This window comes from Poecilia mexicana, unplaced genomic scaffold (genome assembly GCF_051168715.1).
Source record: "Poecilia mexicana isolate PSO_F unplaced genomic scaffold, ASM5116871v1 scaffold_15, whole genome shotgun sequence".
Taxonomy (NCBI): Eukaryota; Metazoa; Chordata; class Actinopteri; order Cyprinodontiformes; family Poeciliidae; genus Poecilia; species Poecilia mexicana.
The window spans coordinates 1939294-1962541 of record NW_028263384.1 but is presented as its reverse complement, the minus strand read 5'-3'; the positions used below and the strand labels follow the sequence as shown (position 1 = coordinate 1962541).

The 23248-nt window shown below is 39.8% G+C and overlaps 2 protein-coding genes across 2 annotated transcripts; one reads left to right on the top strand and one right to left on the bottom strand.

Annotated features, from left to right (window-relative positions):
* The first annotated feature begins 1462 nt into the window (after positions 1-1462).
* LOC106933219 (beta-1,4-galactosyltransferase 1-like) lies at positions 1463-4683 on the top strand. Its single transcript, XM_015012336.2, has 2 exons — positions 1463-1855; positions 3470-4683. Exons 1-2 carry the CDS (start codon positions 1478-1480, stop codon positions 4130-4132), a joined length of 1041 nt encoding a protein of 346 aa, XP_014867822.2. The 5' UTR covers positions 1463-1477; the 3' UTR covers positions 4133-4683.
* An 846-nt stretch (positions 4684-5529) lies between these two features.
* cip2a (cellular inhibitor of PP2A) lies at positions 5530-21260 on the bottom strand. Its single transcript, XM_015012331.2, has 22 exons — positions 20995-21260; positions 20678-20780; positions 18480-18627; positions 18252-18364; positions 17598-17692; positions 17426-17522; positions 15810-15932; positions 15409-15554; positions 14454-14529; positions 12752-12991; positions 12167-12329; positions 11616-11763; positions 11364-11463; positions 11175-11293; positions 10420-10597; positions 9267-9341; positions 9059-9169; positions 8001-8197; positions 7227-7340; positions 7053-7135; positions 6449-6588; positions 5530-5885 (listed from the first exon to the last, which is right to left on the bottom strand). The coding sequence occupies exons 2-22, from the start codon at positions 20777-20779 to the stop codon at positions 5739-5741; spliced, it is 2715 nt and encodes a 904-aa protein (XP_014867817.2). The 5' UTR covers position 20780; positions 20995-21260; the 3' UTR covers positions 5530-5738.
* Between the last annotated feature and the right edge of the window lie 1988 nt (positions 21261-23248).

Sequence of the window (23248 nt, the reverse complement as noted above, 5' to 3'; positions counted from 1 at the left end):
TCCAGTTCTGCAAGGTCCAAATGTCACATGCATATTTTTAAAATGTCGATCTATTATCATGTCTGTTGCAACAAAAGTATAAAAAATACATAATTTGTCTTTTTTAGACAAACTATGTATAAAAAAATAAGTTTTCATTGATTCATTAAAATCAACCTGATAATTCCTGTTTTGTTGTTTTTACATCAGAACAAATTCAAAACACACCAGCAAGTCAACCTCTGACTGAAAGAAACAGGATGAAGAGTGGTCTAGTCAAAGTCTGACTGGACTTTAACGTGCATGTTGTTCAAACAGGAAAACCCCGAATGTGGCTGAGTAAGAACAGTTCCCACCACAGCGCAGTCAGAAACTCAGAGCTGCTGCGGATCCACCAACCTCAGCCCAGTTAGACGGCCAGTAGAACCAGTACTGGGTTTTTATTAGGCCATCTCTGTTCCACAGAGTCTGTTTGAACTGATTCCCTCCTTAATTACAAAAAGCTTCATTTAATTTAATCACTGCATTTTATCTACATTGTATCATTTTTCTTATAGTCCATTTAAACCAGGGGTCACCAACTCCAGTCCCACCATCCTGTAACGTTTAGATGCGTCTCTGCTCAAACACACCTGGATCAAATGAGCTGCTCGTTTCCAGCCTGCAGAGAGGAATGAATGCTGGTGAGGGAATTCAGACATTTTGGAGCAGAGGTGAATGTAAAAGTCGCAGGATGGCCCTGGAGGACTGGAGTTGGTGACCCCTGATAAACAGTTTGATGACCTGAAACATTTACATGATGAAGGTCATCTCAAGGTCACCTCCTGTTAAAACACGCTCAAGCATTTAGATCCAAACTTTTAGCCATTAGAGCTAAAAATGTCAAATTGAAAGGATTCAAGGGCCACATTTATTTCTAAAGATTTTTCAATTTTTTAATAATATTGCAAATAGAGAATATTTTTTATAAAGCAAAGAAGTCAAATTTTTTTGTAGAATAGGACCAAAATGTAAACAGTTTCTGCTGTTTAAATGACATATTTTTTCAAACATTTTGGGGATTTATTGCTAAGCAATGTTCATTAAAGACAAATGCTTTGTCTTGTACCTAAATGAATAAATATTTTACGAAGATTTATTTGTAAAAATGGTGAGCTAATTTTACAACAATGTGTAAAATTCACATTGTTGAATTTTACATCCCTGAAACAGATGTTCTGAACTATGATTGCTTTATTCACCATCCATTGTCTAACATCCTGGTCCCTAATGGGTCGGGAGGCGCTGCTGCCTTTTCAGGTAATGTTCCGGGTGAGAGGCGGGGTCACCTGGACAGGTCGCAGTTATTACGTTATCATATTAATATATCTGATTTTGTCTACAGATGAATCATAATGCAAGTGTCGTTCCGCTGCACAGACAGAAAGTCTGACCTCTCAGCATGTGAGCCAACAGAGAGCAGCCAGTTTTACAGCTGGAAAGTTCAAAGTTTAACATCATGAAGGAGAAGATCCGCAGCGTTCTGGCGCTTTCTGCCTTATTCACTCTGACGTGTTTCGCCGTGTTTTTACTCCACACCAAAGCCTCTTCTTTGGTTTTTCCTTCGGTGCCACAGCAGGTGGTGAAAAGCAACAGGAGCGTTTTTGCAGCCATGATGGATCATGTTTGGGTAATGAAGACCCCAGACGTCTCCATGGAAACAGCAGCGACCTCTGAGCCTCTGGGTCCGTGTCCCGACACGCCTCCGTCTCTGGTGGGTCCACTTCTGGTCGAGTTTGAGACCAAACGAAGTCTGGAGCTGGTCAGGAAGCAGGTGGGGTCTCTGCTGCAGCAGGGAGGACGGTACAGACCCCCGAACTGCACCGCAAGGCAGAAGGTAGGCAGGAGATGTTGGCGGAGAAACGTTTGTGGAGAGCAAATGAAATATAAATGAAAACATGGAAAACATGCAGAGGGAACCGGAGGAGGGAACTCGAGTTTCTGACTCATTAAAAGTTCATCGATAACTGATCATGTGTCAAATTGAGCTTAAAGATGAAGGAATAAGATGTGTAACCTGCAGCATTAAACCAGACATGAAAACTGTTTAATGCGGAAATGTTAACACGTCACTTTTTATAGTTACTGAAGGTCAAATAAACTTTTTCTCAATACATTCATGACTTCCGGGTCAGATTTACCTCTAATCCAAACTGTATTTTCTGAAGCCTAAAACATACAATAAACATTGATTAGTTATTATTATTAAATCTATTAATTTTCACTAAAACATGTGACTTTTAACATTTAATTCAGCTTTCAAAAAACCCACAAAAGGCTGATTTATATTACTTTGAAATGTATAAAACTGTAATATTGCACCTCTAAAAATATGAAGATACTTCATACTAATAATAATCACGAACATTAAACACTTTTAATTTTGAATTTCTGGAATGTTACAGGTTTTTACATATTTACTTGGACTTTTTAATGTACTTCCTTTAGACTGCATAACAAATCAGAAAGTATTATTAAAAGACAGAACAACCTGAAAATATGACAAGAATATAAGGTGAAGAAGAAACTTTAAGATAGTTTAAACCAACGTCAGCGTATTGAAGAGCCGTCCTCCTTCCTGTTTCATGTTTTATGTAAAGTTCAGTTTTCTTCTCAGAAACTGACAGCATGAATTTATCTGGGAAACAAACAAAACTTCCAGAAAACATAACATCAATATCAGGATCCAAATTTACCTTAATGACTTAAAATAGTAACATATAAAAAATACTTCTTCAGGAAACGTGTGAATAACTGGTGACAGGCTGTGTTTAACCATTGAATTATGCAAATTAGAATAACAAAACCAAATTAACTTAATGGCAAAAGAAATCAGCTGCAGTGGAGACACATTTATCGCCCACAGATGTTCCTGCTGGGTCAGGAGATGCAGGAAGTGGCAGGAGGATCGCCCCCGTTTCATGTTTTAATGATTTATCGCCTGAACAAACTTATTCATTTATGATTTCAATGCTGTTTCTTCTTTGTTTGTAATGGAGACGCAGCTACTGGTTTATTTTTCAGTGCAGATTAAAATCTTATTCTGTTGTAAGAGAATCAGTTTTAATGGCTGCATTTCCATTACAGATGGACTCAAAACGTTGTTCTTCATTCTGCTAATGTTGAAAAAGCAAAACTTCCAGTGATTCCATAAAATAAGAAATCCAGTTAAAATGTGAATCAGTTTGTTGAGGCGATGGCACAAAAGGAAAATGCTGCGTCGTCGTCCTGCCGTCTTCATGTCTGGTTGTTGAACATGTGAAATGCTTTGATACCAACAACAAAATAATACCACCTCATCCTACTGCCAAGACTTTTTAAAACCAAAAACTGAGTTTTTGGTTTCCACTAATCAAATTTACTTTCTAAATGTCAGCTATTGATGGTGAATGGAAACACAGACAGTCATCGCACTAATGTCTCTGGTTCTGCCGATCCAAACCTCCGTCAGGTGGCCGTCATCGTCCCGTTCAGAAACCGGTCTCAACACCTGAACCACTGGCTCTACTACCTCCATCCGGTCCTGATGCGTCAGCAGCTGGACTACGGTGTGTACGTCATCAACCAGGACGGAGACGGAGCGTTCAACCGGGCCAAGCTGATGAACATCGGATTTAATGAATCACTGAAGGAGTACGATTACGACTGTTTTGCCTTTTCGGATGTAGACCTGGTGCCAATAGACGACAGGAACCTCTACAGATGTTCTGACCATCCCAGACATTTATCAGTGGCTATAGACAAATTTAACTACATCTTATCCTCAAAAACTGCCTTTGGTGGCGTCTCCCTGCTGACACAGCAGCAGTTCCTGAAGGTCAACGGTTTCTCAAACACGTTCTGGGGCTGGGGTGGCGAGGACGACAACCTGTACAACAGGATCATCCACAGAGGGATGTCCATAACTCGGCCGGACGCTCAGATTGCAAAATACAAAATGATCAAACATGGAAGAGACTTGCACAATGAGGTGAATCCAGAAAACGCTGCGAAAACACGAAAAACAGCAGAGAATATCGACACTGATGGACTAAATTCCCTCAACTTTACTGTCAAAGAGATTATGAAGGATGTACTGTACACTTTAATCTCTGTGGATGTTCGGTCGCCATGACGATGATTTAAATACTGGATCTTACTTGGAATGGTGGCAGTTTTGGCTTTGTTTCGACAGGTGTGTGTGTTTTCTTAAATGATGCCTGGGTTTATTATCTTGGAAAATAACAGTCATGATATGAAAGTGTAAGTTAAATGTATGAACTTTGGTTACCAGAAAACACAAATACTTTTTACCCAAATGATTTTCTCAGTCAACAAGAAATCGTTTGGCTTGCTTGCTGTGGTAAGCGCCAGTAACACACATATTAACACACAGTTACATTTTTTGTGGTCAGTTTCTGTTTGACTGGTAAAGATGTGGGTAGTTTGAGAAAAAAGCTCCACTTCCAGTACGTTAAGCAACAGATGTGGTTTCTGAATAAATGTTTTGTAATTCGAAGCCGTTTTACCATAAAAGGTAAAGCATGAAGGTAGAACAGCTGAACAATGGTGTGTGAGAATAAGGAGATAATTTAAATGATGTTCTGGCATGTTTTGCTGTTATTGTGTGTTTTTATCTCACCATCCCACAACTTCTGAATAAACAACTTGTTTGAAAAAATGGCAGCAGGTTTCAAAATTGATCAGTTTCAAATTTTTTGTTTAGCTTCAATTGTTTTTCTTTTGAGCAAACTTTATGGCACCTATTTAGCTTCATAGGAATGTAGAAATTCCTCCACTGTTTTCATTTTTGATATTTTCCTAAAATGAGAAGATAATTTCAAGCTAGATTCCCTTTCAGCCATGTCAACTCAGTAAGAGGACAGGAAACAGAAGGGCGGTGAATCTTGGCAACATTTTTGCTCCCAACTAGTTAGCTGGTTAAAAATCAGCTCCTATTTGCTTTAGTGTCTGGGCTCTGGATTGCTAATGTTTCACTTCCTCTGCCGCTGGCAGACACTAACTTTAAACAGAGCAGAAATTTGATGTCATAGTTCACAATGTCTTCTGTTCTCTGATTGGCCGGTAAGAACTCGGCCGGAGGAATCCAAGTGAATGGGAGAAATCCCAAACTGTGCTGGAAGCTTCCTAAAGATTTTATTCATTCTGGAGAACAGTTATAACCAAGCTTACCTCCTGGATAAAGTAATAAATAAACTGATTCAACTTTTTTTCTTAGAAAGCTGAATTCAGTGCTACAAGCTAAACCCAGACCTGATTGTTTTTCCTGACCTGCAGATATAATAAATTATTTAAACATCAATTCATCTCCAGCTGAAACCTCGATGAAAAAAAATGAACCAGTTTTAGTTAACGTTAGTTATTTCAGCTAATGATGTTGAGAGTAAATTAAACACTTGTTATATTTAGTATTTCAGTCAAAAAATTGGTATTGGCAGAAAACTGTAATCGGTGCACATCTAGAATTAAAGTTTTTATTCTTTCTACGTAAAGAAAATTTGATCCAAGGGATTTTTCTTGACACATTAATTTATTGACTACATTTACATTCAAATATTCAAATATAAACAATAAAAACAAACACATAAAAAGTACAAGTTCGGAAAAAAAGATGTTCATTCATGTGTTTTATTGAGTCTAAAAAAAGCGAATTAATGTTTAGAATGGAGCTTTGAGTTCATAAGTGCAGCTCCTGCCCCGGCCTGGTGGGGGCGCTGTGGTCAGAGCGACAGGTTGACGTCGCTCTTCAGCTTCCCGCTGCTCAGGCTGTGGATCATGGCGATCATGGCCGAGTGTTTGTTCAACTCGTCTTCCTTCTGCTTCAACTTGCTCTCCAGCTGGCTCTTCTGCAGCTCCAGAGACGACGCCTGCCAGAGGTCAAAGGTCAGAGGGACACGGAGCATCACTAAGCTTTTACAAACTGCAGTTTAGAGTTTTCTATCAGTTAAAAACCTTAAAATAAATGTAGCTTTTCTTCCAGAATGAAAAATATTCTCAGAGTTGCCTTCATACAAAATTCAAATATAATTTAGTGGCAGAAAAACTGATTCACTGCAAACAATCAGATCAACGACAGCAGCTGCCTTTTCCTGTTAGTCACAGCAGGAGGCCATAACCAAACAAATAATGAATAATTATAGATCGACTATTTGTAATCATTAGCATAGCTTTGGATCAATAACATTTGCTATTTGGCCAATAATAAAATAATAAATTCATCTAGATTTAATAAACTCCAGAAAATGGTCATGGTTCACTGATCTGTGTAGAGAAATCGACTTTCTGATGCTTTGTGGTTTTATACAGAAACTCTGGTTTACTGGAGGCGGCCATCTTTAGGAGGCCATTTTAGCAGATATGTGGAAATAAACCCAAAACAAAAAGAAGCCTGCTTGATTTGTCCGACTGCTAACAGCTATCAGCCGCTCACCTTGATGCTAACGTCCTTCCTGGCTTGCTCCGTTTTGTTCAGCTCCTTCCTGAGAACGTCCACCGTCTCCTCCAGGTCTCTCCTCTCCTGGTCCTTCTCCCTCAGCGTCTCCTCTCTGGACCGCAGCTCCGCATGCAGACCTGCAACAAACCAGCAGAAACATTTACAAACTAATAACTGCAGTGTAAGCCTGCCGCATAATAATAATAATAATAATAATCAGTAAATCACATAATGAATAAAAACGAGCTCAATAACTTCCATTTACATGATTTATCGTTTCTCTCCATCAAAAACTGGATGATAAAAATCTTCAATCTGCTGTTTTGGTCTCAATCAGGTTCATAATTCACTTCATTTGTAGTTTCTGTTGTTTTGTTTATTTATTTTAGAAATTTAAAATGTCTTTTGGCGTTAAATGTTCATCAGAATTTAAAGTTTATTGATCTTTGAGAATGTGTTCTGGCATTTTCATGCCTTTATAATCGGTACAATACTAGAAAATTGTCTCAAAACAACAATATTATTGTTAATCATAATTTATTATCATGGCCTCCTGCAGAGGTTAGATCACTGCAGGAACATCTGTGATGGTCAAACCGACCTGCAACGTCGCGGTTCTTCTTCTCTACTTCCAGCTGCAGGGATTTGATCTCCGCCTCTCTCTCCTGCAGCTCTGATGTGATTCTGAAACAGACAGAAACCAAACCAAACTTCTACTTGGTTCAAATAAAGAGAATAAAAAGGAGCTGAAAGGCTCCAGCTGTCGGCTTCCTACTTGTCTTTGTGCAGCTGCAGAGCTTCGTGGTTCTTCCTCAGCGTGTCGTTCTGTTTGCTCAGAGAGATGTGAGCCGCCTGCAGCTCCTTCAGCAGACGCTCCGTTTCAGTAAACCTGCACAGGTAAAAACAGCACAGGTAAAAACAGCACAGGTAAAAACAGCACAGGTAAAAACAGCACAGGTAAAAACAGCACAGGTAAAAACAGCACAGGTAAAAACAGCACAGGTAAAAACAGCACAGGTAAAAACGTCTCAGGTAAAAACGTCTCAGGTAAAAACGTCTCAGGTAAAAACGTCTCAGGTAAAAACGTTTGACCTTCACTTGAAATAAGGCAAAACTAACCTAGAAGTAACTTTCATGAAGATACGGTGGCTTGTTTAAAGGCAATGGCTCCTTAATGCTGATGTAAAAAAGGTTCCACTGGCAGATTATTTAACTTATAAAAAGACATTTTTTACATGTTTTAAGTTAAATAATTTGTAAATAGAATAAGTTTGTTCTCATCAATATTAAGGAATGATTGACTTAAAACAAGTTCCTATTTATTGCTGAAAAGTTATTGATAAGCAGAGCATCCAAAGATTTTACTCAAGTAAAAGTAAAAAGTACAGTGTTTTATTCAAGTGGATGAAACTGGTTACTGTGGTTTAGTTTGCTCTTAATTCAAGTGTTTTAGGACGTTTGCAGCAGAAACGGCCCATCGCTGCTTGGTGAGGTTTGTGTTTTTGCAGATCGGCCTCAGGATGCATCAGGATGTAATTTAGCCTCCGACCTGTTGAGCAGAGCGTTGTAAGCTCCTTTCAGGGTCTGGTGTTCCTCAGAGTCCCTCTGCAGCCGAGCGTTGTGCTGCAGCAGCTCCTCCATGTCGGCTCTGGACCGCTCCACCTCCAGAACCTGGTTCCCCAGCTCGCCCTGCAGATCCTCCCGCCGGCGCTCCGCGTCCTTCAGCAGGCAGGCCAGCTTCCGCGCCTGCAGGAGGGAAACCAGAGAAACTGCAGATCTGGAGGATTTTACCGACGCTGAAGGTTCCACCTGCGAGGCGCCGTTTGTAACGCTGCAGTCAAATTTAACAGCAATACTTTGAGTTATTAGTCTGTTACAGGAGGAGAGTTCATTTTTCACCAAGTTATTAATTCATTTATAAATGTCACAGTTTAAAACTAAATATTTATTTAGAAAGATAAATATTTAGCTTGATCACTAAATATGTAGTTTGAAGCTAAATATTGAGTTTGTACACAAAATATTTAATTTCAAGCTAAATATTTAACTTACTAACAAAATATTAATTTGCTAATTACATATTTAATTTAAACTAAAGTAATTAGCTAATTAGTTCATGTTTAGTAACAGCTAAATATTAACATGGCTAACTAAATATTTAGCTGTTAATTAAATTTGAAGGTCTCAAGTTAAAGACTTATCATGCTAATTAAATATCTAGTTGGCAGCTAAATATTTACTTTTCAAACTAAATATTGAGTTTGAAGCTCTGTATCACATTTGATAACTAAGTGATTAGTTTATTGCTAAATATTTAGCTTGTTATGAATCAGAATGATTTAGTTCACCTGGATGTTCGTTATGAATCAGAGTGATTTAGTTCACCTGGATGTTCGTTATGAATCAGAATGATTTAGTTCACCTGGATGTTCGTTATGAATCAGAATGATTTAGTTCACCTGGATGTTCGTTATGAATCAGAATGATTTAGTTCACCTGGATGTTCGTTATGAATCAGAATGATTTAGTTCACCTGGATGTTCGTTATGAATCAGAATGATTTAGTTCACCTGGATGTTCGTTATGAATCAGAATGATTTAGTTCACCTCGGCCTCAGCTTGAGCTCTCTGCAGCCGATACTGAGCGATGAGACGGTCGGCCTGAGACAGAGCCAGAGCTTTGGCCTCCAGCAGGTCCTGCAGGCGGCTCTCCTTCGACTGAAACACAAACAGACAGCAGGAGATCAGCTGGAAGATGAACAGCAGATTTAAAGCAGCTAATCGGGTATTTTACCATAAATTCTGTTAAACTTACAGCAAACCCAGCCAGTTTCTGCTCGTAAACGTCGATGATCTCAGAAAGAGGCGAGTCCTTCGTCGGTTCCTGCAGCTACAAAAATAAAACATAAAAAGAATGAGAACAAATAAATTACACACTGCAAAAACACAAAACTTTACCAAGTATTTTTGGTCTCCAGAGCAAAAATCTTAGAATGTTTGAAATACAATAAAACTAACTTGAAAGTAACTTTTCACCAAGAAATATCAGCTTGTTTTAAGTCAGTAGTTCCTTAATACTGATGAAAAAGTGCCAGCTCCATTGGCAGATTATTCCAAGACATTTTCCCACATAATAGGTGAAATAATCCAAGGACAAGAACTTTAGCAATTTAGGGACATTTGACTTCAAACTACCTGTAACTGAAAAATATCAGCTTAGTTTGTTAGTTTTGTCTTATTTCAACTGTACTAAGTTATTATACTATAAACTAAACTAAAATGACTTGTTATATTTTGTGTTTTTGCAGTGCAGAAAGCTGAAATATTTGTCAGATAATACAGATGATCAGAGTTCAGCGCTGTGAGTGAAACGACTGAAGAAACTAAATCATCTTCATCAACAAACCTGAATGATAATCAGATTCATCTAATGAATAAACTTCAGCTTTTCATTTAGGAAGACTTTAAGTTTGGTAGAAAATACAAATCAGGAGAAATAAAGTGCCTTCATTCATACTCTGAAGTTTTTCCCCAAAGGTGTCAAAAAGGTAGAGAAATACATAAAGTATCGGTAAATATTGGTTATCAGCCATAAGAGGAATGTTGATATCGGCCCAGATTTTCATATCGGTGCATCCAGAATTAATTCATTTTGTCCCATTTTTAAAAATAAACTTGAACTTTAATGTTTTTGGCATCTAAAGATTTGAGATGCATCTCGGATTTGCTCTCCCCTTCACTTTGATACCCCTAAATAAAATCCAGAGAAACCGATTCCCTCCCAAGTTGGAAGAGAAACCAGAAAACACCTGCAGAATCAGGTGAAACTCCGACAGCTGAACATAAGTTCAGAATTCATCACTGTATTTGTTAAAACAGGAAAATCAGAACATTTTCCTCCATTTTGTCCCATAAAATCCCGTGCAGGTGAAAGGTCGTTGCTGTGGAAACGGCTCCAGGGTTCTTACCTCCATGCCGGTCTGCAGCTTCTCCACCAGGCTGCTCACGCTCTTGTTGCCGCTGGAGGCGTCCGTCATGCTGCTGCTCATCCTGGGAGGCGGGACTTCCTGCACGGCGACGCGCTTCGCCGAGAGCTCCGCCTCCCTCTGGCGGTACGCGTTGTTGGCGGCGATGCTTTCCCCCAGGCTGGCAGGACAAACGGACTCAGTCAGCAGCAGATCCTGCAGCTCTCTAACGGCCGACAGGAAGCCAAGCGGCAGGAACAATTTCTGTCATTTCTTTTCTAAAAAGTAAAAACTGATTAAAATCGGATCTGGTGAATAAGAAATCTGAGATTTTAATGTTTATAGCCGAACTGTGTGAATAAGTTATTTTCATCATGTTTCCTAGTGGTGACTCACTGTCGCAATAAGCAATCGATCAATTAATCGAATGATAAATTAAAGTGAGCTCAATAATTTCCTTTTGCCTGATTATCATTTTTCTCTCTTTCTACCAAAAACCAGATGATAAAACTCCTCAGTCTGTTGTTTTGGTCTCGTTTTTTTGAAGGACAACTTAGTCTGGATAAACTTTATAACTTATTTTATTTATTGTTTCTGTTTTGTTTGTGGATATTTAAAATGTCTTCCAGTTCCAGTGTCAAATGTTCATTAGCATTTAAAGTTGGAAATGTGTTCTTGTCTTCACAGATATTACTGATTATTGCATTAACAACAACTGATCGTCCAGTAAAGTTCATTATGCTGACTGGTTTACTCACACCAGTGCTGGGAAGTCTGGGAGGGGCGTGGCCTCCAGCAGCAGGGCGAGTCCGGTCTGCACGCGCTCCCTGCGGTGTGAGGTCAGAGCCAGAGACAGGGGGGTCACCGTCCTCTGGTCCTGCAGGGATTCAGGAGACGCTGAGCATTTAAACAGGAAGTGGCGAGGCCTGATGGGAGCGGCTGCTCACCTGCAGCATCCTGTAGAAACTCGTCTCCATGTCCTGCACCTGCTGCCTCAGGCGGCTCATCAACTCCAGAACCTTCAGCAGAGATTCTGCGCACAACTGGCTGGAAGGAAAACCACAAGGTCACGATTTCAGCTCCACAACGGATCAATTTAAATAAAAATATTTACAGCTTTAATTCACAAACTGATGCAGTGACTAGAAAATATCATTTCATAATAAATATCTTCCCATAATGTTTTTATGTTGACTCACCTGAGGTTGTTACTGGAGACGGGAGGCAGGCAGGTCAGGGGGCTGTTGCTATGGCAACAGGAGAGCAGAGTTTCCACCTGAGAGAGGCAGAGCTGAGCGCTCACCTGAGAGGACACCAGAGACCTGGTGGCGTCCCGGCAGCACAGGGGTGGAGCAGGTGAAGGAAACAACCCGGTTCCTTCAGGGTTGGTTGGTTTTAGTTAGTTGTTTAAGCTTAACAGCTAAATATATAACTCAGAGCTAAATGTTTTGTTTTGAAACAGCTTGTTAACTAAATAGTTAGCTTGGAGTTGAGTATTTACTTTGCTGAATAGGAATCTGGCTTACCTACTCAATATTTAGTTTTCTTAGTATAAATATTTAGTTTGAAACTGTGACATTTATAAATTACTGAAGGAATAACAAGATGAACCCCATGTTTCTGTCATGACTGTTCATCTGTACACATTCAGTTCCACAGAAAAGGACATTAATTTAGAAAAATGCAGAGTTTTAAGTCTTTAAATCCCCCAGGCAGCATCACACGCTGACAGGCCTGTAGGTGAGGATATTGAGCAGCAGGGTGCAGACGTGGGTGAGGCGGTGGCAGTGTTTCCTGAGGTGAGCGTCTCCCTTTGCAGGATCGAGGCCCTTCAGGAGCCCCAAGGCGACTGGGAGCAACATCTCCACGAAGCTCAGCGTGGATTCAGACACGCTCTCCGCTCCCAGCGACTCCTGGATGCACAGAGCCCATCAGGACAGAGGAGGACAGGAAGACTCAAAGGTACACACACATAAAAACTAAGAAAATCTTTATTATGCATCAACAACATTCAGATTTAAGATCATTTACTGAGGAAGACACAGCAGTGGATTAAAATAAGAGCTTCAGACAAACTGGAGGGTGTTGGTCACTAAAAGACGCCTATGCAGAGCTTGTCCTCTAGGGGGCAGAGTACCACTTAACAAAAGCTGCTGAAAACATTTCATTTTTACTTTTACTTGAGTATAAATGAGTTGAAGTGTCTCTACTCTCACTTCAGTAAGAGTTTTCTGTCCTCTGCCCTCCACTGGTAAAACCGGAGAATGTAATTTAACAGCAGAAACACAAATAATCATCATCCTCTGAGTGAAATCAGAATAACGAAGTCAGGTACCTCCAGCAGCTCGGTCAGCAGCTGCAGCGTCTGCAGGGAACATTTCTCGGCGCCCTCCACAGGCGAGCTGAGCCACTGCACCAGAGCCAGCCCACACTCGGCTTTCCGGCCCCCGTTCTGCTCGCCCGCCTGTCTGTGGCCGGCGGCCCTGAGTTTGGCGCCGGCCGGCCGGAAGACGACGGCGCAGAGCTGCGAGCGCAGAGCTGCAACGCTGCACATGGACAGGAGGAGCTGCAGCACCTGCAGCAACACACAGGCTGTGTTAAGGGGCTGCATCATGTTTTCCAGACACATGGAGCCATTTTATAGCACTATCAAGTAAATATTTAAACTTTAGTTATTATAAAAATGCTCTGTGTACCAAATATGATCTAAAAGAAAATCTGACTTCCTGATTTAGCTTCCAGAAAACTGTAAAACTGCTGAAACACCTTTAAATCCCACCTGGTTAGAACTGCTTTTGATTCATAACAGAATAATGACCAATATGCTTGATGCTTAATGGTGGTTTCTGATTAAATGTCATATTTCCTGCTTGTTTCATAACTGATGACTGAATTATGTTTTATTTAAAGCAGCTGATGCCTTGTTGCTGAAATGTTCTATGAAAATAAACTTGACTGCTCACAGCCACACAGTGCAGAAAGTCACAATAAAACAGGATAAACATGATAAAACCTGGAACATCACATGCATCTACAGCAAAACCTACAGAACATGAGGAGTGATAAATGTCATATCTGGACCACAAAGTTCCTTTTTTCCACTTGCTGATATAAATCAACCGACTGTTTCTAGGTATTAAGTTCTCGTGGGAAACATTATTATCTGCTGCTGCTGCCTAACGACTCTCATTCAACCTGAATTAATCCATCTGGAGAAAACAAAGTCATGTTTGATCAGGAAAACTTGACGTAAAGGTTTCACTAATTATTTACTTCATTTTATGTAAATAATTATCATTGCTTAATATTTCTGTGTAAAGGTAGTAAAGTATGAGGAAATGTTTCCAGATAACATATCTGCACACATATGGATGGCTTAGACCGTCTTTAGATGCATCTATCAGTAGAGCTGATTGTTTTTTGTAAACTAATTCACCACAAACTGCTTCCTGTTCTGCTGATTCATGTCAGATAAGATTAAAGCCATCAGAGCAGAAAAAGTGTCAACACATGCAAAGGCTGCGATAAGAGGCCTGATGAACAAAGTGTCATTCACAGATCTGCCTGATCCAGACGCTGCTGCTGGCGTCCTGACTAAAACCAGGAAGACAGAACCATCAGCCCGGTTCTACAGCCCTTCACTGAGAGAATCAGATACTGTTGGTAGTTTATATTAAAGATCTGCTGCTGCTGATCAACCTGCCAGACCTCTCAGGTCCAGAACCAAACATGGAGAAGCAGCATTCAGCTTCTATGACCACAAATCTTCCAGAAAACTGCATAACAGCTGAAACTCTGAGTTCCTTTAAATCAAGGCTAAGAACTTTAGCGTTGCTTTGGAAACATAATAAATAATCAATATGTTGATGTGTAACGACGTCGCTCATCAAAATGTAATGCTTCAATAACTGACTGTCTTCTATGAATTTGGACTTTTGCATTTTTCTGATGTAAACTGAAAAGAATTGTTGCTGAAATGCAAATAAATTGATTGACTGATTGAGGCTTTCTGGACTCAAAGTGTCTGTGCGTCTCACCGTGACTGCCGAGTCGGCGTCTTTCAGGTGCAGCAGCCCCAGAACCTGAGAAACGCAGGCAGAGAAGTGCTGATACCTGGAAGCAGAGAGGCATGATCAGACAGAGCAGCACGGTCAGACAGGGAGGCGCGGTCAGACAGAGCAGCACGGTCAAACAGGGAGGCGCGGTCAGACAGGGAGGCGCGGTCAGACGGAGCGGCACGGTCAGACAGGGAGGCGCGGTCAGACGGAGCGGCACGGTCAAACAGGGAGGCGCGGTCAGACAGGGAGGCGCGGTCAGACGGAGAGGCACGGTCAGACAGGGAGGCGCGGTCAGACGGAGCGGCACGGTCAGACAGGGAGGCACGGTCAGACATAGCGGCACGGTCAGACAGGGAGGCACGGTCAGACAGAGCAGCGCTGTCAGATAGGGAGGCACGGTCAGACAGAGCAGCGCTGTCAGATAGGGAGGCACGGTCAGACAGAGCGGAGCTGTCAGATAGGGAGGCACGGTCAGACAGAGCAGCGCGGTCAGACAGGGAGGCGGGGTCAGTCGGAGCGGCACAGTCAGACAGGGAGGCACGGTCAGACAGAGCGGCGCGGTCAGACAGAGCGGCACGGTCAGACAGAGCAGCACGGTCAGACAGGGAGGCACGGTCAGACAGAGCAGCACGGTCAGATAGGGAGGCACGGTCAGATAGGGAGGCACGGTCAGACAGAGCAGCACGGTCAGATAGGGAGGCACGGTCAGATAGGGAGGCACGGTCAGACAGAGCAGCACGGTCAGATAGGGAGGCACGGTCAGACAGAGCAGCGCGGTCAGATAGGGAGGCACGGTCAGACGGAGCGGCACGGTCAGACAGGGAGGCACGGTCAGACAGGGAGGCGCGGTCAGACAGAGCGGCGCTGTCAGACAGGGAGGCGCTGTCAGATGGAGCGGCGAGCAAACGTCTGGGCCAGAAGAGATCAACTCCACCTGCTCAGGTAATCGGCTACTTTGGGGCTCTTCAGCAGGTCAGTGAGGAGGTCAACGGAGTACTTCCTGGTCAGCGTGCCGCCGCCGTTCACGATGATGTTGAACACCAGCTGAAAAGTCTGATGGATGTTCTTCGCCTCAAAAAGCTGCAGATAAAAAAAACACAAGTTCAAGGTGGAAACAACCTTTTTGTGATGCAGACAGGAAACAAAAGCAGGAAGCTGAACTAATAAAAATAAGACAGTGTGACAATTTCCACACATTCAGACACAACCTTTAACCAGAAACGACTTACGGCTGCATCATTTATCATAAACAAACAGTAAAGGATCCAAAAATCCCTTAAAATGAGAAAAACTGGATTTTATTTACGTTAGAAAATCAGAAAGGTTTCTGCTCACCTTCTCGCCAACCTTCTCGTTCAGAGTCAGGCTGGCCAGGATGGACAGCGTGAAGATCACCACCGTCAGGCTGTTGTGAGCCAGGAAGTTGATCAGAGTTCGGTAGAGCTGCCTCACGTTCTCCTGTACAGTAAAAATAAGTTTTAAAAACGTTTACACACAGGAGGAAACCAAACATCCAAAAACAACAGGGGGCCGATAAACAGCTGAATCGACTTAAAATGTTTCTTTTTCTTAAACACAGACATATATGTACTGAATTACATATTTATTTGATGACTCTGCAGCGGTGCAGAGCATTTAGACACCAATAGCTTCACAAGTTTGGTCAAATATGTAAAAACAACTTTAATTTGTTCAGTTAGAGCAATTAGGAATAAAACAGCCAATTTAAAATAAATAATAATCAAACTGACAAAAACAACAGGTTGATCAGGTTGGTCAAACATGTAAAAATAAAGTTCAACAAACTTATTCAATGATTCAGAAAGTGAAACCAGGAATAATAAATATAATGTAAACATAAAGCATGATGTCACTCAGAGCATAGATCTGCCCTCACGGAACAGAAATATTGTCACCAAATTGTTTTCAGAGTCGATACATATATTAGTATCAGATCAATGCATCCCTAATCTTTATCGTCTGTTCAGTTCAGATCAGTTCTCTGTTTCCTGAACTATTACATCACATCCGGCTAACCCGTTTTGTGAATCCAACAATTTTATTTGGCATTTGGCAAAAGAAATATCCCATTAATCTAATTTTATATCCAATTAGTAATTAATCTGCTTATCCTAAAAATAATCCCTACACTTAAACCCAGCAGAAACTTCTGAGATTTTTTCACATGTTGGTGTTACAAGGATTTTTTTAGCTGCTTTGCTACAAACATTCACTAAAGAAATGTTGCTATTGCATTTTAGGCAATAAAATGTTTATTTGAATTACTTATTTACATTTTAATGTATGTGTTGGTCTGTCACAATAAGCAATAAATCGATTAATCTGTCGAGGTCAAAAATTTTCATTTGCACAATTTGTTGTTTTTCTCTTTCTACCGAAAACTGGATGATAAAAGTTTTCAGTCTGGTGTTTTGGCCTCAACTAAACATTTTTTAAAGGACAATTTTGTTTAATTCATTTTATTTGTTGTTTCTGGAGATTTAAAATGTCTTCCAGTGATAAATGTTTGTTAGAATGTAAAGTTTATTAATGTTTTAGAACGTCTTCTTGAATTATTTTGCCATTATTACCATTATATCAGCTGAAAATGGTCTCAGAATAACAATATCATCGTTTATCGCGATAACTTCTGGGACAATTTATTGTCCAGAAAACTTGGTTATCATGACAGGCCTTTGTGTGTATTTAAGTGGTTAAATGAAATAATATTATTTTTATCATGCGAGTGTTCAGAACCACTCCTGACCCAAATGTCTCAAAGTTCCCCAGAATCATGTTGATAAAATATTCTGTGGTCTAAAACAACAGAAGAGGAACTTTCAAGAAGCGAAATCGGGTGTTAATTTTTTAATATGACGTGTGAAGCTCGTTGCCGGCGGTTCTCAGTTTTTCTGATATTTTTAGTCCAGAAACCTGGACTGACATCTCACCATGGACTTGATGTGGCTCTGCACTGACGGGTTGTCCCGGCACAGGTTGGCCAGCAGGCCGAGGCACGGCATGACCACGTCCTCGTTCTGCGACTGGCTGAGGGGAAACGGTGGAGATGAGATTAGCAGATTATCGCTCACGTTTGTGTCATCGTCAGATTACGGCTCTTACATGCTGGTCAGGAGAAAACCGATGAGCTCGCGGATGTAGTTTGAGAACTGGAAGGTGCGAGTGTTGTACGTCAGTTTCTGCAGCACCTGGAGACACTGAAAAACTAAATTTAAATAATTAAAATCACAACATAGAGGGAGTTGGTCCCTGCGGCAGCAGAACAGAGACACTCTGACTCTGCATTAAATAAACACAATAAATAAAATCAGAACTTGATGCATTTGAACTTCACAGGTTTGGAATATTCCAGATTATTTTGGTGAACTGTTTAGGTCAGGGGCCCCCAAAGTGCGGCCCCCAGCTGACATGAGTCCCTTTGTCTCTCAGATGGTTTCTTTACACCTCTGCAGAGCTGCTGCAGTTTGACCGCAGAGCAGAGGTGTTAACGTGTTAATTTGAACAAGTAAAACAGGTAAAAGGTAAGAAGTGGCCGCTATAATACTGAGCTTCTGCAGAGCTGACTGAGTCCATCTTGATTTGCAAAACGAGAATAAACTGGTTTTCATCATGCTTTACGATGAAAAATCATATGTAAAAGCCAAAATATGAGTCAAAAATAAAAACAAAAGCAGGTTATTTCCTCGTTAATATGTTAATGTTGTATTTTAAATGTTAGTTTAAAAGTTTCTCCATGTTGCTGCTGTTTGTCTCTACCTGCAGCACCAGAGGGTCTCCAGGTGTGTTGCCATGGTGATGGATGACAGCAGCCAGCGTGCTGGTCAGGTTGAAGCTGCTGTGAAGAACTTCCCGACTGGCGTCATCGCTCCCTGAGAGGAGAACAAAACACAGCGATGCAGAAAGAGAGCAGGAATCAGACCTGAACCGAACCGACCCGAACCGACCCGAACCGAACCGAACCGACACGCCCGTGGCAGAACTCACCCAGCTGGGCCAGCAGGGAAATGATGGCGCTGGTCAGGGCCGGACTGGTGCTTGGGCTTCCTGCCAGCTCCACCAGTCCACTCACACACTCTGTGGGTAAAAACTGACCCGAGGACAGCAGGCCGTCACATTTCAGGCCCGAAAGATCCTGGAACAAAAACAGAAATCACAAACTGTCAGGTTTTCAAACTTCCAGGTGAAATGAAACCACCATGATCTGCTCTGTGCAGGGAGCTGAAGATCAGGTCGATTTGAAAACCTGGAGCTCATCACCAAATAGAAAAGAAACAAACAAAAAGCTGCTCAGTAGTTATTAAAATAAGCTAACGCACTGATGAAACATTGAAACTTCCCACATTGATCCTGCACAGATTCAGCAGGACAGAAATATTAAAAACTACAATAACCTTTAAACTAACAGGTTTAACTGGTTCATTTTTAGCATTCAGTTCATCATAAGTAGAGAAATTTTCAAAAACAAATTGATCCAGAGCAGCAACGATGAAAGACGTGTTTAAATTAAAGATGTCAATTTATGAATAATCTTGACAATAAGATAAAATGATTATGAAGAGGCGACATGGTGTTGATTAAGCTGAAGTTTTGTTGTACATTTGTTGTGTATTTTAAATAGTTTTCTAAGTTGAACAGCTCATTGTATGTTTATGTAAATATGGGGAAAATATTATAAGTTTATACTTCTTTCTGCTCCTTTTCAGAGATGAAATGAATCTGATTAAATTGTTTTTCTGCTGCTGGTCATGACAACAATATTACTGTCAGACTAAACTTCCCTGTCAGAACCATTAAAATCTCCAAATGTTTGCTAGAAAACTATTAGATAATTTTATTTTAAATGTGAATGACCTGATGAGAGGAAAACTAATAAACAGTCCAGATCTAAATTTGACAGTAAACACCATCAAGCTGTGCTGACAGCAGGCTGAATAACGATGTGCTTTAAACGTGTTAAAGACGCCGGGAGGAAACCTGGTTATTGCACCGCTTTTTAATATCTGACCGATTTATTTACTCATCAGGTGAATCATGCAGCAAATGTCATGTTTGTGGTTTTAAATGCATCATGGTGACATTTCTTTGACAAACATCTGACATTTAACATCAGTGTCTGCACTTTAAAATTTATATAACATTTAAATCACATAAAAACACGTTTTATGAATTTTCCTCTGAAGTTCCAGTTATTTTTGTCTAAAAGGTGAGAAACTTGTTGATTCTGTTCAACTTCAAAACAAAAATACTTTATTTAACATAAAGAAAAATTAAATGTTGTCATAACTCGTATCATCCAAGATTCCCCAAAGGTTCATGGTGAAGCTGTGGTCAGACTTGCACAGAGTTGGATAGTAATTAGTTACAGTTACTCAAATACATTTATTCAAGTAACTTTATTGAAAAAATTTACTTTTAGGAGTATTTTTACTACGCTGTGCTGTTCACTTTGAGTAATTTAATTATGAGGTATCTCTACTATTACGTGAGAAAAATTTCTGGATTTTCTTCCCACTGAATGAAAATCAAACATGTTTTAACCCAAACACACCTGCAGTTTTTGTTAAAATTTTATACGTATTTTATTGAAAGAAACTTGATTTAATATTTTGCTACTTTTGTGAATTATTGTAATTTTGGTTCTTAAAATACCTAAATTTCCACATAACCTTATATTTTATGATTATGTCATTTGATTATGTAATTTTTAAATATTATATGATTGATAATTATATCAGCTACAGTACTTGGGTAGACTTTTTGCCAAATACTTTTTGCTCTTACTTCAGTAACTTCCTGGATGGTTAAAATATGTTGAAGTAGTGCTACTGTTACTGGAGCACAACGTTTGGGTTCTCTGCCCACCTCTGGTCTCAAGAAGCTTCTGACTGTTGCTATGTGATTCACTAACAGCTCAATCTCCAGGCAGCAAAGACGATAATGTCACAGTAACGTCCTAGATGACGCCATCAGTTGCTGGCAGCTCTGCTAATCCACCTCCTTTGCTTTTGCTGCTCCTCTTTAGATCTACTCTAACATGCTGTGACCATGAGCAGCCCAATTCCAGAACCATGAAGCTATAAAACGTATTTGTTTTCGCTCTACCTTGATAAGAGACGTGTGTGTGTGAGAGTGTGTAGGTATCTGACTCAGAGAAAATCCAAAACAACCGCCTTAGCGCTCACCTCCACCTGCTTCTGCAGCTGCGCAGTGTGCTGAACGGTCCTGCTGTCTCTGTACTGCTGGATGGCCACCAGCAGAGACTTTAAACACGTCGCTATGTCCATCCTGTAGGAGGAAAAACCGCCAGTTAAAGCCATTTAACAACCAACTACTCGTTTCAACTAGCGTCCATCTTTGATCCCTCAAGCTGCCAACAATTGTTTGTGGATTACCCTACATTTTCACAACATAAGACGAAACGAGGAGTGTAGTTAAATAATAACTATATTTTATGTGTTTATGTGTCACAGTAAATCTTTGTTTGCTTGTTTCTGACTACCTGGGTTGTTTTTCTGTCTTCGGGAAACATCAACAGTCTCCCCGGCAGTAACGTCCTCCCGCTTCGGTTCGAACGGGGAAGGAACGAACCATGTAGGGGGAAAAGGGGGGAGACCGAGCTAACTCTTTTTCACATAAAAGTCATATTTTACTTCTATTTACTATCGAAGTCAATTTTGTTCGAACAAAATTATTTTTCACTGAAATTTGAATTATTATAATGAATAAAAACTGTTTTATCCTTCGAACTAAAGCCCTTTTCCCGAGCCCCCCTCTCTTTTCTGTCGTTCAACAGGAAGTACGTCATATGCGGAAGTGTAGCAGCCGCTGACTTTAAAATGACAGAATCAAGTTTGGATGAAGCATAAAACAAAACAAACTTGAACAAAAATCAAATAATTAAAAATGTTATTTATTTATAAATTAAAATGAACAAAATAACGGAAAAAGTACCAGTAATTCAATCATATCACTGGAAGTCGTACAAAAAGGAAAAATTTACTGCTGCAATTTATTAAATCATTGTTTTGACAGGCCTGGAAAAAATCTTTTCCTTTAGTGTTAATTTTTCATATATCTCATTTTGGAGCCCACTTGTATCATACAGCAAAAGAGTAGCACTACTTCAACAAATCAGTACCTCAGTAAAAGTAAAAGTTGCCATCCAAGAAATTATTCACTTAAGAAAAAGTATTTGGTAAAATCTGAGCTGATCAAAATATCTGATTATTGAGACAATGAGACAGACTACAATATACCACTATGTGTAAATTCTTGTATTTTAAAGACTAAAGAACACGGTAAAGTAATTCCAGTGGCAATATGTAATCTTTACTGTATATTTTTGAAATGACCCAAAGTGCTGGAGCAGATCGAAAATGACATCAGAACAATAAATATTTTGTACGAACAGGAGGTCTCACCATAAAGAGTAGGTTTGTCTCTGTGTCTGTTGTACTTTTGGTTGAAACATGTTTGTTCTTCATTTAGTGAAGGTACCACAAATTTTAAGAGTAGCTACACTTCAAAATAATATAACCCAAGTAGAAGCAAAAAGCACGGTGTAGTGAAACTTCTCCTAATAGATTTGTTTTACCAAAAAGTTACTCAATGTAACTATAAAAGTTACTCCCAATTTCTGTTTATTCCTCATTATCTGCCTCACATTTTGAGGAAAATCTATTTAAGAAAGAATAAAAACTTTAAAATTTAAATAAAATTAAATGAGAACAAAGGTTGATCAGACAAATCAAATGCTTAATTCAATTTAAAACAAATAAAACAAAATATGACCAAACATGTTAATATTCTGTAATTTTAGATTTTAAATAAAATTTTGCATTAATTGTTTTACTGTGATTAAGTATCTAAATCCACATAGTAGCACAACATCATTATGTTAAAGAAGGTTATTTTTATTATTTATAGATAAAATAAAACCTATCTGAAAAAATACATTAACTGAACTTATAGCAAAGGTGCACTTTGCTAAATTTTACACATATTTCCATTGTAACATTTGATTAACCATAAGTGGCCTATAAAAAAAATTGTAAAAATTAAATAAATTATTTTTATCAGAGTGAGTTGATGTTGGTTCTGAACCGTTGTGTCGACATATACTGATAATCGCCTCATTTTTGTTTTGCTTATAAAATAAGCAATCACATATTTCCCTTTATAATGCGAAAAGAGTATGTTGTTAAATTTGACCTAAAACAGTAAATATCCCAGGTTTAAAAATGATAAGAATGAATAAAACCCCCGTCAGTGGGCCTCTGATTCAGCTCTGCTGTTGATTCTTCTGAACACGTCAAACTGAGAAAACTGTGGTTAAACCAGATCTACAGTTTGACAGCCTCTCTCGTTTTAACATTTTTTTGAGTTCCCCTCTCCCCTTTTATATTAGACATAAAATATTAATTATTTTTAAATGTGCAGCCTGAAAGTAATCTAAACAGTAAAACTGGCAGCTCAGTTTTCAGACGTTTTGATTCGGCTGAGAGAAGATCTATGAAAAACAAATAAAAAGGGGGCTTGAATGCAGCGTAGCTAAGAGTTGTGAAAACAGGCAGGATGTGTGGTTATGTTTCTGTCCATACAGCCACTTGTATTTCAGCCTCTTCTCATGCACTTTGATGCATGATCGTAACGATGTTTTAACATGCAAAGCAAGTGACATATGATCCTATTGTTCAGGTTTTCTGCCTGCAAGGTGCAAAAGTCGCATGTGCACAGCGCCTTTAAATTGAACA

Coding starts and splice junctions, on each gene's coding strand:
- LOC106933219 (XM_015012336.2), top strand. CDS start 1,478: ATGAAGGAGAAGATCCGCAGCGTTCTGGCGCTTTCTGCCTTATTCACT. Junction 1,856..3,469: donor ACTGCACCGCAAGGCAGAAG/GTAGGCAGGAGA, acceptor AACCTCCGTCAG/GTGGCCGTCATCGTCCCGTT.
- cip2a (XM_015012331.2), bottom strand. CDS start 20,779: ATGGACATAGCGACGTGTTTAAAGTCTCTGCTGGTGGCCATCCAGCAG. Junction 18,365..18,479: donor TTCCCTGCTGGCCCAGCTGG/GTGAGTTCTGCC, acceptor TTCTCCTCTCAG/GGAGCGATGACGCCAGTCGG. Junction 9,170..9,266: donor AGAAACTGGCTGGGTTTGCT/GTAAGTTTAACA, acceptor TTTGTGTTTCAG/TCGAAGGAGAGCCGCCTGCA.